This window comes from Rhinatrema bivittatum, chromosome 6, assembly GCF_901001135.1.
Source record: "Rhinatrema bivittatum chromosome 6, aRhiBiv1.1, whole genome shotgun sequence".
Taxonomy (NCBI): Eukaryota; Metazoa; Chordata; class Amphibia; order Gymnophiona; family Rhinatrematidae; genus Rhinatrema; species Rhinatrema bivittatum.
Window position 1 is genome coordinate 32549723 of NC_042620.1, and position 18562 is coordinate 32568284.

Here is an 18562-nt window from a genome sequence, read left to right on the forward strand (position 1 = left end):
TATGGAATGGGCAGAGGTGCATCTCTAGATTTCAGCCTCGCACATCGCAGGCTAAGACTAAGTAAGAGTAGACTTTCTCAGCAGGGAGATTCTGGACTCAGGAAAGCGGACGTTGTCAGACGAGGAGTTTCAGCTGATTCAGGGACACTGGGGTCTCCCGTTCCTGGACCTGTTGGTGACTTTGTGCATACATATCTTCATCTGCAGAAGAGATCTGAGGTCATTGGGGATAGATGCCGTAGTGCAGGAGTGGCTGGAAGACAAGTTGCTGTATGCCTTTCCTCCATGGCCCATGTTGGGCAGATTAATTCGAAGGATCAAACGGCTCAGAGGGGTGGTGCTCTTTGTTGTTTCAGATTGGCCTGGGAGATGAGGCATGCAGATCTATGGAGGCTCCTGGTGGATTCACCTCTTCGACTTACCGGTGCACAGGAACCTGTTGCATCAGGGGCCCATCCTTCATGAAGATCTGGCTCAATTTTGCCTTACGGGCATGGCCCTTGACATGGCTCGCTTGCTGAAACGTGGATACTCTGCTGCAGTGATCTCCGATTTGCTAAGAGCTAGAAAGTTCTCCACTTCCTTGGCCTGCTCTTGCCTGTTTCAGGGGTTCGGTCAATGGTGGATCCTTGTCATCTCATTCTGATGGGGTCCATTTTCTGAAAGGAATGGAACATCTTCGTTGTCCTTTGCGTTTCCAGTGCCCCTATTGAGTCTCAATTTGGTTTTGGATTTTTGGTAGGCCCTACGTTTCAATCTCTGTGTATTCTGTTCTTGTGGTTTCTGCCCTTGACAACAGTGTGGCTTGTGGCAAATTGTTCTGCGCTTTGGGTTTCCGAGCTGCAGGCCTTGTCTTGCCAGGAGCTGTTTCTCTTTTTACTGAAAGTGGTCCCTGAGTTTCAACTGAACCAGTCCGTCTCCCTGCCATCTCTGTTCAGGGAGAGAGATGTAGAAGAGTATCATTTGTTGCGGCCCTTGGATGTCAAGTTGTCAGGTATCTGGAGGACACTAGGCATTTGCCTAGGTCGGATTGCCCGTTTATCCTCCATGGTGGTACTAGACAGGGAGAGCCAGACTCGCAGGCTACAATAGCTCACTGGATTTAGGAGGTAGTCATGGCCAGATATGTGGATATTAGGAAGCCTTAACCTAGTCGGGTTCGGGTCCATTCCATTTGAGCTCATGCAGTGTCATGGGCAGAATTTAGATTGTTGTCTCCCGTCGACATTTGCTGAGCTGTGACATGGTCCTCCTTACACCCCTTTCCAAGTATTATGTGTAAGCCCGAGAGGACGCAGCCTTTGTACGTGCGGTTTTGACTGGACCGCTGGAAGCCCCCTGTTCTATTTGGGAGTAGTTTGGGTACATCCCGCTTGTTCTGGATTCATCTGACTAGATGCTAAGAAATGAGAAATTACTACTTACCTGATAATTTCCTTTTCTTCCCTCTCTTGGCTGCTGTATGATTGCATAGTGATCCTCCTGTTTGCCTACGGGTTATAGGGCTTACTGGTAAGTGTTACTCTAGTCCCTAGACTAGTGTTACATTCTTGTCTGAGCTCAGTGTTGCCTGTTGGCTGAGTATTGCAATGTTATCTGTCCACAGATGCTTTTGAAGAGAATATTGGCAGGCTGATGTAACTGCAGGGGTGTATATACTGTGACGTCAGTTTACTCTGTCTCCATCTGCTGGTAGGAATTCATAACCCACTTGTTCTGGATTCATCTGACTGTCCTAAAGAAAAGAAAGTTATCAGGTAAGGCATTTCTCATTATCTGCCCATTCCCAGTCCTCTGGGACTACTTCTGTCTCTAAAGAATGATGGAAAAGGTCAGCCAGCAGAGCTGCCAGATGTCTTAGTACCTTTGGATGTATACCATCCAGCCCCATCGCCTTCTCTACTTCTAAGTTTAGCTAGCTCCTCACAAACACATTTTCTTGAAAATTGAGGTTTACTTCACTTCCAGTCTTATTTGTGTTCATTTTATATGGTCCTGATCCTGACCCTTTCAGAAATATTTAAGCAATTTAGCTTTTTCCTCCTCAGCCTCTACATATTCCTCCCCTTCACCTCTGAGTCTCACATTGCCTTTTTGTACTTTCATCTACCGCTAACATCTAAAAAAAAATCTTGACATCCTATTTTACAGGTTTTGCTCTTTTTTCTTCCACTTGACTTTTTGCTTTCCTGACTACCTTCCCAGCTACTCTTAGCTTTTCCAGATATTGCACCTGTCTTCCTCTTTCTGTGATCTCTGGTAATTTATGAACGCTAACCTTTTCTTTCTTACTTTTTCAGAAATGTCTTTAGAAAACCATAGCAGCCTTTCATCTTTTCTTTAATTACCTAACAAAAAGGTTATTTGCTTTTATAATATCTCATTTTAGTTTTGCCCACTGCTCTTCTTCCCCTAGACTTTTCCATGCAGCTAACGACTCCTCGATGTATTCCCCTATTTTAACAATATGTTTTCCTGAAGTCTAGGACCCTTGCTTTTGAATGAACCTTTATCTCCTGTGCTCTGATACCAAACCACACTATCCAGTGATCACTGGATCCTAGATGATCATCAGAGATACTGTCCCTATTGGTAAGCACCAGTCCAGTATTGCCCCCTCCCATGTGAATTACCTTTTGACAGAGAATCCAGTATTTCCCTGCTTCTAGAAGACACTGAAACTGGGATGTCGCTAATTAACATCCGTGGGATTGAAATTCCCTTGGAAATATTACCTCCCCTTTCAGAGGAATTTTGGGAATATCCTCCATTAAATCTCTGTCCATTTCTTCTGTCTGTGATGGGTCTGTATATTACACCAATATAAATAGATGTTACATTCCCTTTTTCCACAGTGCCGCACGGCATAAATCCAGCTTTAATATTTTATCAACTTATTTAACGACAGCGTAGCCATTGTTTTCCTCCCCTGATTGGGCAGCCAGCATGCTCATGCCCAGTGCCCCCCATCCCCAACCCCAGTTTGATCACCTCTGGATTAGAAGGTGGCTGACATAACACCCATTTTTAAAACAAAGGGCTCTAGGGTTGATCTGGGAAAGTACCGGTGAGCCTGATGTAAGTGCCGAGCAAAATGGTAGAAGCTATTCTGGAGAATAAAATTACTATCTGGATAGACACAGACTAATTAATAAGGCAGGGCCTACATGGATTTAGCAAAGAAAAATCTTTCCTTACAATTTTTTTTTTTTTTTTAAGGGATGAGGGTGAGTCAGCTGACACAGTGTAGCTGGATTTTCAGATGGCATTTCACAAAGTCTCTCATGAGAGACTTATCAGGAAATTAAAAAGTCATAAGATAGGAGGGCAATATCCTGTTGTGGATTGGAAACTGGCTAAAGGATAGGAAACAGTAAAAGTGAATGGTCATCTTTCTCAGTGAGGGAAGATAAATAATAGAGACTCCCAAGCATCTATATTGGGACTGGCGCTTTTTAATATATTTATAAAAGATCAGGAAAAGGGAGTGATGAGTGAGGTGATCAGATTAGTAGATGACACTTTATTCAAAGTTGGTAGATCAAGAGCTGATTGCAAGGGAACTTTACAAGACTGGAGAACTGAGTATCTAAATAGTGCAAAGTGATGCATATAGGGAAGAATAATCCAAACTATAGCTAGACAGTGCTGGGTTCCACACAGGAAAAAGATCTTAAAATCATTGTAGACAGTACTTTGAAATCCTGGCCACACTGCAGAGTGAAGGTCAAAAAAGCAAATAGAAGGCAAGGAATTATTAGGAAAGGAATGGAGAATGTAACAGAATATCATAATGCTACTATTGATCCATGGTGCTATTGCACCGTAAGTATTAGGTGCGGTTCTGGTCGACCCTCTCAAAAAAGATATAGCGGATCTAGAAAAGGTACAGGGAAGGGTGACCAAAATGATAAAGGGAATGGACCTGCTTCCCTATGAGGAAAGGTTAAACAGATTAGGGCTATTCAGCCTGAAGAAGAGATGGCTAAGAAAAGTATAATACAAGTCTGGAGGCTTTCCAGTCTTTTGCATTGAGTGTCACATGTATGATTTTTTACCTGCCGGTGAGAGATTGTATGTGTGCACCCGGTGCAAAGAGCTCCTGGCTCTCAGGGAACGAGTCCGATCTCTGGAGGCTAGAGTAGCAGACTTGGAGGAGCTGAGGGAGACAGAGAGGTACATTGACGAGACCTTCAGGGACATAGTAGTCAAGTCCCAAATCCAGTCTGGCAGCCCTAGTGCTGCCTTGGATCAGAAAGGTCTCCCAGTAGGAGAACATCACCCTGGTGTAGCAGGAAGTGATCCTGTAGCAAGGACCTGCTCTCCAGGTGATGTATTGTCCTCTCGCACCGAGGACAAGTCTCCCAGGGCTACTGCCCAGGAGGGAAGGGTTAGGCCTGCCATCATAGTTGGCGATTCAATTATTAGAAATGTAGATAGCAGGGTGGCTGGTGGACGTGAGGACCGCCTGGTAACTTGCCTGCCTGGTGCGAAGGTGGCAGACCTCATGCGCCACCTAGATAGGATTATAGACAGTGCTGGGGAGGAGCCAGCTGTCGTGGTACATGTGGGCACCAACGACATAGGAAAGTGTGGGAGAGAGGTTCTGGAAGCCAAATTTAGGATATTAGGTAGGAAGCTAAAATCCAGAACCTCCAGGGTGGCATTCTCTGAAATGCTTCCTGTTCCACGTGCAGGACCCCAGAGGCAGGCAGAGCTCCAGAGTTTCAATGCGTGGATGAGACGATGGTGTAGGGAAGAGGGATTCAGCTTTGTAAGGAACTGGGGAAACTTTTGGGGAAAGGGGAGACTTTTCCGAAAGGATGGGCTCCACCTTAACCAGAGTGGAACCAAGCTGCTGGCACTAACTTTCAAAAAGGAGATAGAGCAGCTTTTAAACTAGAACAAGGGGGAAAGCCGACAGTCACTCAGCAGTGCATGGTTCGGAGAAATGTATCCTTGAAGGATACTAATGAAACAGGAGAGTTAGGGCATCCCAACAGAGAGGTTCCATTAAAAGCAAATATAGTCCATATGCCTATATGTAAAAAATCACCAAAACTAATGATTTCCGAATTATCCCAAACAACTGAAAAGCAGGTTGTTAAAACAAACAAAAAACACACTTTGAAATGTCTATATGCCAATGCCAGAAGTCTAAGAAGTAAGATGGGAGAGTTAGAGTGTATAGCAGCAAATGATGAGATTGACATAATTGGCATCACAGAAACTTGGTGGAAGGAGGATAACCAATGGGACAGTGCTATATCAGGGTACAAATTATATCGCAATGATAGGGAGGATCAACTTGGCGGGGGTGTGGCACTTTATGTCCGGGAAGGTATAGAGTCCAACAGGATAAAGATCATACAAGAGACTAAATGCTCAGTAGAATCTATATGGGTAGAAATCCCATGTGTGTTGGGTAAGAGTATAGTGATAGGAGTATACTACCGTCCACCTGGACAAAATGGTCAGACAGATGATGAAATGCTAAGAGAAATCAGGGAAGCAAACCAATTTGGCAGTGCAATAATAATGGGAGATTTCAATTACCCCAATATTGACTGGGTAAATGTAACATCAGGACTTGCTAGAGATATAAAGTTCCTGGATGTAATAAATGATTGTTTCATGGAGCAATTGGTTCAGGAACCAACAAGAGAGGGAGCTATTTTAGATTTAATTCTTAGTGGAACACAGGATTTGGTGAGAGAGGTAACGGTGGTGGGGCCACTTGGCAACAGTGATCATAACATGATCAAATTTAAACTAATAACTGGTAGGGGGACAATAAGTAAATCTGCAGCTCTAAAACTAAACTTTCAAAAGGGAAACTTTGATAAAATGAGGAAAATAGTCAGAAAAAAACTGAAAGGTGCAGCTGCAAAGGTTAAAAGTGTTCAACAGGCTTGGACATTGTTTAAAAATACAATCCTAGAGGCGCAGTCCATATGTATTCCACGCATTAAGAAAGGTGGAAGGAAGGCAAAACGATTACCGTCATGGTTAAAAGGTGAGGTGAAAGAGGCTATTTTAGCCAAAAAATCATCCTTCAAAAATTGGAAGAAAGATCCATCTGAAGAAAATAGGATAAAACATAAGCATTGTCAAGTTAAGTGTAAAACATTGATAAAACAAGCGAAGAGAGAATTTGAAATGAAGTTGGCCATAGAGGCAAAAACTCATAATAAAAACTTTTTTAAATATATCCAAAGCAAGAAACCTGTGAGGGAGTCGGTTGGACCATTAGATGACCGAGGGGTTAAAGGGGCTCTTAGGGAAGATAAGGCCATTGCAGAAAGACTAAATGAATTCTTTGCTTCTGTGTTTACTAGTGAGGATGTTGGGGAGATACCAGTTCCGGAGTTGGTTTTCAGGGGTGATGAGTCAGACGAACTGAACGAAATCACTGTCAACCTGGAAGATGTAGTAGGCCAGATTGACAAACTAAAGAGTAGCAAGGCACCTGGACCGGATGGTATGCATCCCAGGGTACTAAAGGAACTCAAAAATGAAATTTCTGACCTATTAGTTAAAATTTGTAACCTATCATTAAAATCATCCATTGTACCTGAAGACTGGAGGGTGGCCAATGTAACCCCAATATTTAAAAAAGGCTCCAGGGGTGATCCGGGTAACTATAGACCAGTGAGCCTAACTTCAGTGCCGGGAAAAATAGTGGAAACTATCCTCAAGATCAAAATTGTAGAGCATATAGAAAGACATGATTTAATGGGACACAGTCAACATGGATTTACCCAAGGGAAGTCTTGCCTAACAAACCTGCTTCATTTTTTTGAAGGGGTCAATAAACATGTGGATAAAGGTGAACCGGTAGATGTAGTGTATTTGGATTTTCAGAAGGCGTTTGACAAAGTCCCTCATGAGAGGCTTCTACGAAAACTAAAAAGTCATGGGATAGGAGGCGATGTCCTTTCGTGGATTACAAACTGGTTAAAAGACAGGAAACAGAGAGTAGGACTAAATGGTCAATTTTCTCAGTGGAAAAGGGTAAACAGTGGAGTGCCTCAGGGATCTGTACTTGGACCGGTGCTTTTCAATATATATATCAATGATCTGGAAAGGAATACGATGAGTGACGTTATCAAATTTGCGGATGATACAAAATTATTCAGAGTAGTTAAATCACAAGCAGACTGTGATACATTACAGGAGGACCTTGCAAGACTGGAAGATTGGGCATCCAAATGGCAGATGAAATTTAATGTGGACAAGTGCAAGGTGTTGCATATAGGGAAAAATAACCCTAGCTGTAGTTACACGATGTTAGGTTCCATATTAGGAGCTACCACCCAAGAAAGAGATCTAGGCGTCATAGTAGATAATACATTGAAATCGTCAGCTCAGTGTGCTGCAGCAGTCAAAAAAGCAAATAAAATGTTAGGAATTATTAGGAAGGGAATGGTTAATAAAACGGAAAATGTCATAATGCCTCTATATCGCTCCATGGTGAGACCACACCTTGAATACTGTGTACAATTCTGGTCGCCGTATCTCAAAAAAGATATAGTTGCAATGGAGAAGGTACAGAGAAGGGCAACCAAAATGATAAAGGGGATGGAACAGCTCCCCTATGAGGAAAGGCTGAAGAGGTTAGGGCTGTTCAGCTTGGAGAAGAGACGGCTGAGGGGGGATATCATAGAGGTCTTTAAGATCATGAGAGGTCTTGAACGAGTAGATGTGACTCGGTTATTTAGACTTTCGAATAATAGAAGGACTAGGGGGCATTCCATGAAGTTAGCAAGTAGCACATTTAAGACTAATCGGAGAAAATTCTTTTTCACTCAACGCACAATAAATCTCTGGAATGTGTTGCCAGAGGATGTGGTTAGTGCAGTTAGTGTAGCTGGGTTCAAAAAAGGTTTGGATAAGTTCTTGGAAGAGAAGTCCATTAACTGCTATTAATCAAGTTTACTTAGGGAATAGTCACTGCTATTAATTGCATCAGTAGCATGGGAACTTCTAGGTGTTTGGGTAATTGCCAGGTTCTTGTGGCCTGGTTTGGCCTCTGTTGGAAACAGGATGCTGGGCTTGATGGACCCTTGGTCTGACCCAGCATGGCAATTTCTTATGTTCTTATGTTCTGTAAAATCATGAGTGGGGTGGAATGGGTAAATAGGGAACAGTTATTTACTCTCTATGATAGTTCTAGGACTAGGGGATGTTCCATGAAACTAATAGTGCACATTTAAAACCAATTGGAGAAAGTATTTTTTTCACTCTGCAAACAAACTGTGGAATTTGTTGCCTGAGGATGTGATGACAGCTGTTAGTGCAGCTAGGTTTAAAATGGATTTGCAAATGTTCTGGAGGAAAAATCCATAAACCATTGTTAGCCTTGTAGACTTGAGAAAACCACTGCTCATCCCAGGTTATGAGCTACAAGGATTGGATCCATTCTTTGGAATCCTGCTGGGTGCTTATGATCTGGATTTGCCACTGTCGGAGACTGGATACTGGGCTTAATGGACCTTTGGTCTGACTCAGTATGGTATTTATTATGTTCTTAATTTCTTTCCATTATTTTTTTTTGGTTTGTTCATGTGTGCAAGTATAATTTTATTTGCTTAAAATGTTATCCACACACAGGACCTGATTTTTAAAAGTATGTATACACTTAAAACTGGGTTTTATACGTGTAAATGCACTTTACCCGTGTAAGTGATCTTTTGAAAATTGCTACAGTATATGTCGACTTATCAATAGATTTTTACCCACGTTAAATGCACTTAACAAGGGGGAAATGGCTTTTGAAAATTGCTGTGACATATATGTTACGCAAGTAAATGTAACTGCTGTGAAAATTCACCTGTTAGTGCAGAAAATGAATGAAACAACTGCACAGCCTTTATTCCAGGCAAGAAAGAACTCCAAATGGATGAAAGAGAAAACATTATGAAAATGTTGGGTATGGGTTTTTGGGTTTTTTTTTATCTTTATTGGGCACATTTTACTTTGTGGTTTTTTTTTTTTTAAGTTGAACCTTCATGGCTTTGGTTCCGAAGCTTGGGTGTTTCAGGGACATAATACACCATCGTTGCTCTCCTTGGTTTGAAACATCGGGCGTCCTTCGAAGAAGCTGGTCTTCGGGTGGGACAGGCAACTTTTGAGCCAGCTTAATTATAGCAAGCTTCAGAATCAAAGCACATTTTTTGAATGCTATAAAAATATTACTACATTATATACTGAATGTGGATTCTTTTCCCAGAAGAGCTTTCCAGTTTTTGAACTGTTGGAATGTACTTTTGAGAACTTTGAAACTTTAGATCATTTAGAAATTGAGAGTTTTGAAAAATATAGTAAGCGGTTTTAGTCTTTATGATAAACAATGTTTGAGCAGTGGGTGTGAGTAATATGGTATATCTTGAGGTGGGAAAAATTGGGGGAGGAGGTTTGTATTCTAGGAATGGGTGTGTGAAATGAATGATTGTGTGTGATATGCTAGTGTGTGTATATTTTTGAGGGGTTATACTATATTGAGGGATAAAAATTTAAATGCTCTTTTAAAATTTAGATAATTGTCAAAAGGAACATTTTGGCTGTCAACTTGTATTTTTAGATTTTTGATAAACAATACAATTTTGTTAAAGGGATAACTTGTGAGCTACTGTGAGAGACTGTTCCTTCGGGACCTTTTATTTCCTTACAAAACGTAGGTAGCAGATGGGCTGTACATAGCAGTAGAGCAAAATATTAAGAAATGGGTTAAATTAGGTACATAAAAGGATGTCAGGTTTCAAGTGTTATACATTCCTGCCTCTCTTATGTGTATTAGAAAAGGAGGCTGTACGCATAGCTTTGCTGCTCCTGCTGCACTTCCTGCAATTCCCTTCCTAATTTGAAAAAAACAATGCTAGTTCCCTTATCTTTTCCTGATTATGGTGGGTAGGCACAAGTTTTTGTGTGTTGAAGCAGCTCTAAGTTCTTTATTGCATTGCTTTTCTTCTTCATTTTCCCTTTTTGACTCACAATTGTTTTTATCTTTTTATGCTTTTATTTGAAATGAGAGCGATCTCCATGTACGGATGATTTTTGTGATGCCTACTTGGTTCTGAAATGTTTTGCCTCCAACTTCTTGCATAGCTGTTGGTGCTACACAACAAGGCTCTAAACTCCATAGCAAATATACAGCTGCAGAAAAATGATTAAACAACTGAGAAACATTTGTGCCCACTCTTGTTATCGTGGGTAACAGTGAAACGATTCACAGGGCTGCTTTCAGCATTCAAGATAGCGTCCTTCGAAGGGGGAGACTCCTGCTGCTTGAATGCTCTGGTGTGGCTCGTGAAGAGAGGAACAATGCCAGTCCAAAATGGAAAAAGAACAGAGGTGGCATTTAAAACACCCCCTCCCCCCAAAAGAGGTGCTCCTGCAGCTGGTATCATCTTATCCTCATTATCCCCTCCTTTCAGGGCAGTGCCTTGCCTTGTGCTGGCAGGAAGATTGCACCCTTGTCAGCAGACGAGCCTCGGCCTTAGCGATGGTGTCTGTCAGCTGCTGCTATGCAAACCCAAAATAGTATTGGACAGAAACCAGATTTGCCTTGGTGGGTTTCTGTGATGTGGTACCAGGAAGATTTCATCCTGATCACAGAGGCTTACTTTGCTTCATAATCCTGGTAAAAGGCTAAGCTGGAGTTGCCTTTCAAAATGTGGAAGAAAAACTGACCTCTTTTTTGCTAACTGGCAACTAAATCCCTCAGGTTTGTTTTTGGGGTTTGTAGTGCTCTTTTGAAAAGAGACACTACTAATGTGGTATCCGTCCATAGACTTTACTCTGAGGAGCTGTGTGTGACTGAAGACAGCAGTAAAAATCTGAGCCTTCCTTTCCAGAGCTTGATCAGATGTAATAAACCATCAGCCTTGGCAGTTCCAACATTGCAAATCATGTTGCTTTTCACCATCATTTTTTTTTCTTTTTATTACTACTTTGGCACTTTTGAACATGTCATTTTTATGGCATGTGTGGCCAGGGACCAGCTAGATTTAATTTAGAAACATAACCCTCTTATTTTATTTTTTTCTCTCTTTTCATAGTTTTATTAGTTCCCTGGGAGTCAGCTACATGATGCTCTGCTCAGAAAATTACCCAGGCGTCCTGTCTTTCTGTTTCCTGGATGAGCTTCAGAAGGAGTTTATAACTTCCTATGACACAGCAAGGATCAATGCTGCTGTCAGACCGTATTCTTTCATTGAATTTGGTAAGAGTCTGGCGATTCCCTACCGTGCCTCTTTCCATACAGACGGAGAGTAAACTTATAATAATTTTTCATTCTGCAGCTTAAATTATAACCACTGACAGTTCACATTTTAGGTGTTGTGAGTTGGTGTTGAATATTTGCCTGTCACAGTAGTAAAGTAGTGTAACGTGATAGTGACAAAATTGTAGGGATGAGACGGGGCAGGCTGTGCCTGAGTCATGAGACTATCCAGCAAATACAATAATCTTCCGAAGAGCATGGCTGTGAAAGCAGTAGCGCCTCCTATGTGGAGCAAAATTATAACATACAAGTAGGCTGAAAGGAACATAGAGATGGTTGGGGGCAGGAATTGTTTAAGCTTTTCTGTTTTGGAGAAAGCTTTAATGGTAGAAAAATAATTTTCTAGGGTCTGAGAAGTTGCATGGCATTATTTTTAAGTAAATAAATGATCATCTCCCCAGCTCTCAATCACAAATATCGGCATGTCAAAAGCATCCAACTGGAGACACGAGTCAGCACCATTGTTTGAGGAGGAGCTGGCAGGCCTATGTATGTCCTGTTAGATTTTGTATCTTATAGTTTGATTGGAAAGAACAATTTTTTTTTTTTTAGCTTTGCAAGGTCTGTTTTTTTTTTTTTTTTTTTTTTTTAAATAAATGGGTTTCAAAGGCTTCCCCCTTCCTCTTGTGATTTTTTTTTTCAGCTTCCTTTCATGGTGAAAACTTCATTTTTGCCTCAGATTGGAGGCGCTGTTGGTTTAAATTGGGGGTGGACAACCTATGGCCCACAGGCCAGAACCTGTGTCCTCACACCTTCTGTAGCCCACCTCCCTCTGTCAGGAGCTCCCCTACCTCTGGCCCGCCAAAGCTGTCCTTACTCTGCCCTCCCGATGTCATTCTCAATATCCTTCGTTGTTGCCTTCTGCTGACCCAAGGCTGCTCCGCGTCTCCGCAGGAGAACTGCGCTGTTCTGGACCTGACTCCTGGAGAGCTGTACTGTACGCTACCCATGAGGCTGGCGCATGCACTGTAGTCCAGGCGGGAGGTTAGAACTGCAGCTGATGCGGTAAAGCTTCGATAGGCGCCCCAGTCCTTTTCTGTAGGAAGCTTGCTTTTTTTTTTTTTTTTTTTAATGTAGTCCTGACTCCAGGGAACACCCAGGACGCGTGGGCATGCGTTCCACTTTTTTCCCTGGACTTGGGCGCACTCCGTCAGTGCCAACTATGCTATGGCTGGTCAGAGTATGGGTAGAGGGAGGGAGAAGCTGGGGGTCAGGGAAGGGACAATGCTAGCCTGAATCTTTTGTTTCTATTATTCTCCCAAGGTTCATTAAAAGAATTGCTATAAATTTGCTGTGGGTTTTTTTTTTTTTAATTATTATTCTGCAGCCTGGGAGTATAAATTTGTTGAAGCTCTGACCCCTGATGTAGGTGAGAACCACAGACGTGCGTTAAAATAAAAAAAATTTCCCACCCTTGCTTACTGATATGAGTGGGCTAATGAAACACACAGAAACTCCACCTCTGTTTGTATTAGATGAGATTGAGCATTGCATGTTCAGATGCTCGGCATTTGTATCACAGCTCTCATGTGTGCTTGTATACAGACAGCAGGTGGTTCTCTAACTCTTGTACAGAGATTTCTGTATCTTTGAATGAATTTACAAAGTGGTGTGAAGCCTAATTTTATGTTTTTCATTGACAATTTGTAGTTGAACAGCAGGGCTGGAAAAATATTTAGAAACGTTGGGTGGCCTCATAGCCTCTGGCACAGCCTGCCACATAAGAGCCGCGCAGCCTGAATTGGAGTCCTGCCTGTGCCAGCACTGCGAAGATGTCCTGGGGGAACCAAAGCCTGGACCTCTACTGTCGGGAGAGGGGTCTGGAACTACTGATGATTGCTCACCGGACTTATGTAGCTCTGACATGGCGTCCCCACAGGAGGGCACCTCTGGGGTCCCTACTCCACCCCTCCCTGGGATCAACATGGACCCAGGGACCTTCTCCTGGGTGGAATTTTTCAAAGGGTTGCAAACCTTCGTTCAGGCGCACTAGGCTCAACCCCCACCGGGAGCTCTAGATCATCCCTGTCTGGCTCGGATGCCTCAAGACATGCCTCGCCTAACCAAGAACTTCCCAAACAGGGATCCAGACACCTCAGATGATGAGGGACTCTCTGGAGGAAGGATAAATCCCTCCAGGGATGGAACCATACCGAACCATGCTTTGCTTCTTCCACAAGGACGAATTACCAGTCCTTGTTTCCCAGACCCTAAAGACGCTGGGTATTCCGGGCACGGACCCTATGGCGGAACCGAAGAAGGACCCCATCTTGGTGTCCCTTCGTAAAGCCTCATGCTATTTTCCAATGATGGAAGCCATCCAGGAACAGATTGACCTGAAATGGAATGCCCCGGAAGCCAGCTTCAAAGGGAGGGGGCATGCATTGGATGCACTATACTCTCTGGAACCTGCGGCCAAGGAATGCCCTCGTTTCCCAAAAGTGGACTCTATAGTCTGTGCCGTCTCAAAGCGAACATCGATTCCCATTAAGGGAGGAGCGGCACTGAAGGACATGCAGGACAGACGATTGGAATCAATCCTTAAGCAGGCCTTTGACGCAACAGCAATAATGCTGCAGATTGCTTCCTGCTGTGCACTGGTGGCACATTCCTGTTTACTCCTCTCGAGAGAGACATATACCTCCAGATCTCATACCGGGGAGACGATGGAACTTGCAGCGTCCTTCCTCACTGACGCAAGCTCAGATCTAGTGCACACCTCAGCCAGGGACGTTGCCTCTGAAGTGGCAGCCAGAAGACAACTATGTCTATGAAATTGGTCTGCGGACGCGACATCTAAAGCAAATCTCATGAGAATGCCCTTCAAAGGATCTCTCTTATTCGGAAGCGAATTGGAGAAGTTAGCCAACAAATGGGGCAAATCTCCGTTGCCTCAACTATCCGAAGATAAGAACATAAGAAAATGCCATACTGTCAGACCAAGGGTCCATCAAGCCCAGCATCCTGTTTCTAACAGTGGCCAATCCAGGCCATAAGAACCTGGCAAGTACCCAAAAACTAAGTCTATTCCATGTTACCATTGCTAATGGCAGTGGCTATTCTCTAAGTGAACTTAATAGCAGGATAGGAATAAAAGATCTCTGCTTCCTTCCCTCAAAAGAGCCAAGGGCAGAGGATCGCAGTGCTTTAGACCCTATAGGAACGCGTAGTTCCAGGCACCTCGCCCCTCCAGAAGATCTCAGTCCTTTTGGAGCAGACAGACCAAGTGGGGAGCAGGATCAGGGGCAGGCTCCAGCCATGCCCCACAATGAGAAGAGGCCGACCCATCCACAGGAATAAATATAGGGGGTCGACTTGCCCTCTTCTACCAAAGATGGGTCGAGATAACATTGGTCAAATGGGTCCTAAACATCATTCAAGAAGGGTACTCTCTGGAATTCCGCAGCATTCCTCAAGACAAATTTATGAGATCACCCTGCCACTCCCACTCCGAGTCTGGCAGTAGCAACCACACTAACAAGACTACTCAGTCTGAAGGCAATAATCCGGTGCCCACACCCCAGCAAAATACTGGGCGGTATTCCATTTATTTTATCGTTCCCAAGAAGGAAGAGTCATTCCGGCTCATCTTGGATCTCAAGAATGTCAACCGTTTTCTGCGGGTGCTACACTTCCACATGGAAACTCTGCGCTCCATTATAATAGCAGTTCAACCGAGAGAGTTCCTAACCTCCCTGGACCTTTCCGAAGCCGATCTTCACATTCCAGTCCATCAGGATCACCAGTGCTTCCTGCGCTTTGTGATACTGGGTCACCATTACCAGTTCCGGGTGCTTCCCTTTGGCCTAGAAACCGCCCCCAGAACCTTCACCAAAAATATGGTGGTTGTGGCGGCAGCACTGAGGAAGGAAGGGATCTTGGTACATCCTTACCTGGACGACTGGCTGATCAGGGCAAAATCTCTGGAGGTGACCAGCAGAGTCAAGAGCCTACTGCAGGAGCTCAGGTGGGTTGTGAATACGAGCAAGAGCAGTCTACAGCCCTCTCAGTTGCTAGAGTACCTGGGGGCCCGGTTCGACACCAAACAGAACAAAGTCTTCCTCCCCCCCTCCGAGGAGAAGGAAACTGATGGAACAATTGTGACGATTGATGACCAATGCATGCCCCAAGGAACAGACTACCTTCAAGTCTTCTGCCTCATGGCATCAATCCTGGAGGTCGTTCCGTGGACAAGGGCCCATATGCGACCGCTCCAGCGCTCCCTACTGTCACGATGGAACCCACTGTATTCACCTCCAACTACCAGCAGAGGTTCGGGCCCAGATCCAATGGTGGTTACAAGAAGACCACCTAAGCAGAGGAGTAAGCCTATCCCCACCGAACTGGATCTTGCTCGCCACGGATGCGAGCCTGTGAGGGTTGGGAGCCCATTGTCAGGAACTGACGGCCCAGGGACAATGGAACAAAAAAGAGGCGGAATAGAACATAAACCACCTGGAAGCTCGAGCAGTCAGACTAGCGTGCCTGTGATTCAGCCACAGACTCCTTGGCAAGTTAATCAGGGTAATGTCGGACAACACGACAACAGTTGCTTACATCAACCGCCAGGGAGGAACCAAGAGCCAGCAGGGGTCTCTGGAAATAGACTCCCTCATGGCACGGGCGGAGACAAACCTACAAGGGATCTCGGCCTCCCACATGGCAGGAAAAGCAACGTCTCAGCAGACTACCTCAGCAGAGAGAACCTAGACCTGGGGGAATGGACGCTGTCAACCACAGCCTTCCAACTGATAGTAAATTGCTGGGGCCTCCCAGCCATGGACCTACTAGCCACCCATCTCAATGCCCAAGTCCCCAGGTTCTTCAGACACAGACGAGAGCCACAATTCCTAGGAATCGACACCCTCGTCCAGACCTGGACAGAGGAAGATATTCTGTACACCTTCCCTCCATGGCCACTATTGGGTAGAGTCATTTGCAAGATAGAGCATCACAGGGGACTAGTTCTACTTGTGGCCCCGGGCTGGCCAAGATGACCATGGTACGCAGACATGCGAAGACGCCTTGTGGGGAACCCTCTGTGCCTACCTCAACACAGGGACCTTCTCCGGCAGGGCCCGATCCTCCACGAAGATCGGTCTCGATTATTTCTTACAGTCTGGCCCTTGAGAGGACTCGACTGAAGAAGCGCGATTACTCAAAGGCCATGATTGACACCCTGCTCTGAGCGTGCAAATTCTCCAAATTCTCCACATCCCTGTCTTGCATACGAATCTGGAGAGCGTTCGAAGCCTGGTGTGAGGACCGCGGGATTCTCCCGCGCATAGCCAAGATCCCCCATGATTTTGGAATTCCTACAGGATGGGATGAAGAAGGGATTGTCGCTCAACTCCCTCAAGGTCCAGGTTGCCGTGCTGACCTGCTTCAGAGCCAAAGTGGACGGCATCAGACTATCAACCCATCCAGATGTGTCCCGCTTCCTGTAAAGTTTTTATGTGATGCGACTCTCCTTTCAGTGTGAAGCTCATCCCAAAAGGGAAGAGCCATCGGTATCGCACATTTTCAGTGCGCAGCAGATCTGTAACAGGCTTTAGCTCTTGTCTCCGTCGTATGGCGATTGGCGAGAGGTCTGCAAATATCATTATGGCTGTGCCCTGCCACAACCACGTGGCTTGCTTCCAAGCTATCGCTGCGATCTTATCTTTCTGCATGAAGTCGTGAAAGCAGGCAAGAATATCTTTTGTTTATTATTCAATCTCGGGCCCAAAACCCTATGAGCTCTGTCAATTTTATTCTCTGCTCCTGGGGTAGTATTTGTGGTTGCCATATCAGAAGTTTACAGTATGGTGCAAATCTGCATTACTGCCGCCGTGCAGTCCTGTCGCTCAGGCGTCTCCGGAACACCTCGGAATCGTAGGTTATGATGCCTTGAGCGATTCTCCAGATCTTCCAATTTCTCGTTCATCCTTTCCATTTCCATTTGCAGGACACTCTGGCGTTCACAGCTAGTTTTAATATGTTCACTGTTGGCATCCACCCTGGTCTCCACCTCAAAAATGTGGCGGCCATGTTCGGCAATTTCCCCTTTGAGCTCCTCAATCGAGTTCATAATGTCCTGCGTAAAATTGGCGATTTCATTTTTAATTTCAGCAAACCAGGTTTTCATCTCGGCTCTCGTCGGGAGGTCCCCCTCCTCCATCAATTCTAGTTCCCCAATGTTATCCGGTTCTGCTTGTGCTTTTTCAGGATCCGCCATGTCAGAAGCAGAGGGTACCTCCGTCTTCACCCAATTTATGGTAGGAATATTTCCTAAAATCTACTTGCTTGCGCCTCGTGGACATCAGCGATGATAGCTTTTGTAGAAGATGATGTTTGGGTGAAATTGGGAGTACGGATGGTTATGATTTTCGGAGATTTTAGCTGTTGTTGGAGGAGCTCTGGTGTTAGGCTGCCATTCACTGAGGTGACATCACTTCCTCCCAGATGTGTCCCGCTTCCTGAAAGGGGTCAAACAATTCCAACCACCCCTAAAGTGGCCGGTGCCTATATGGAATCTCAATCTAGTATTAGATTTCCTAGCTGAGGCTTCCTTCAGACCAACACATGGTCTGTCACTACGCCTCTTAACATTGAAGACTGCATTCTTGGTGGCAATATGTTCAGCTCATCGAATCTCCAAACTACAGGCACTATCCTGTCAGAACCATTCCTTAGGTTCACGCCTGGAACCATACAACTGCACACTGTTCCCTCTTTCTTACCGAAAGTGATTTCCCAGTTTCACTTGAACCAAACCATCTCGCTACCATCTCCAGATGAACATAAAGACTCTGAAGACGCACACCTTCATGCCATCTAAACGTCGGCAGATGCCTAGTCCGATACCTGGAAAGATTGGAACCTGTGCGCAAAACGGACCCATCTGTTCGTTCTTCACAGCGGGAAGAAGCAAGGGGAAGCGGCCTCGCGGGCGATCATTGCCCGCTGGATCAAAGAAGTAATCAAGGCAGCCTACATAGAGGCAGGAAAACCCTTACCCCCCTACAGGTTACAGCTCACTCTACGAGGGCCCAGGCGGCCTCCTGGGCGGAAACCAGGCTGCTGTCGCCAGCTGAGATCTGTTGGGTGGTGACATGGTCCTCCATACACACCTTTTCCAGGTTCTACCGCCTGGATGTTCAGGCCCGGGAGGACACAGCCTTTGCAAGGGCAGTACTAAGTGGGCCACGGGCAGCCTCCCGCCCCGTCCGGGAGTAGCTTTTGTTCATCCCATTGGTCCTGAGTCCATCTGGCCACACGCTAGGAAATGGAGAAATT

The 18562-nt window shown here is 44.8% G+C and overlaps 1 protein-coding gene across 2 annotated transcripts in view; it reads left to right on the plus strand.

Moving 5' to 3' along the window:
- The window catches only part of SEC22A (SEC22 homolog A, vesicle trafficking protein), a 100093-nt gene that overhangs the window by 43623 nt on the left and 37908 nt on the right, over positions 1–18562 (plus strand). For both annotated transcript variants that reach the window (XR_003857318.1, XM_029605223.1), the window contains exon 4: positions 11061–11224. Coding sequence is in view for 1 of the 2 variants with exons in the window: in XM_029605223.1 (XP_029461083.1) it covers positions 11061–11224 (164 nt within the window). In the remaining variant the exon portion in view is untranslated. The remainder of the gene's footprint in view (positions 1–11060; positions 11225–18562) is intronic.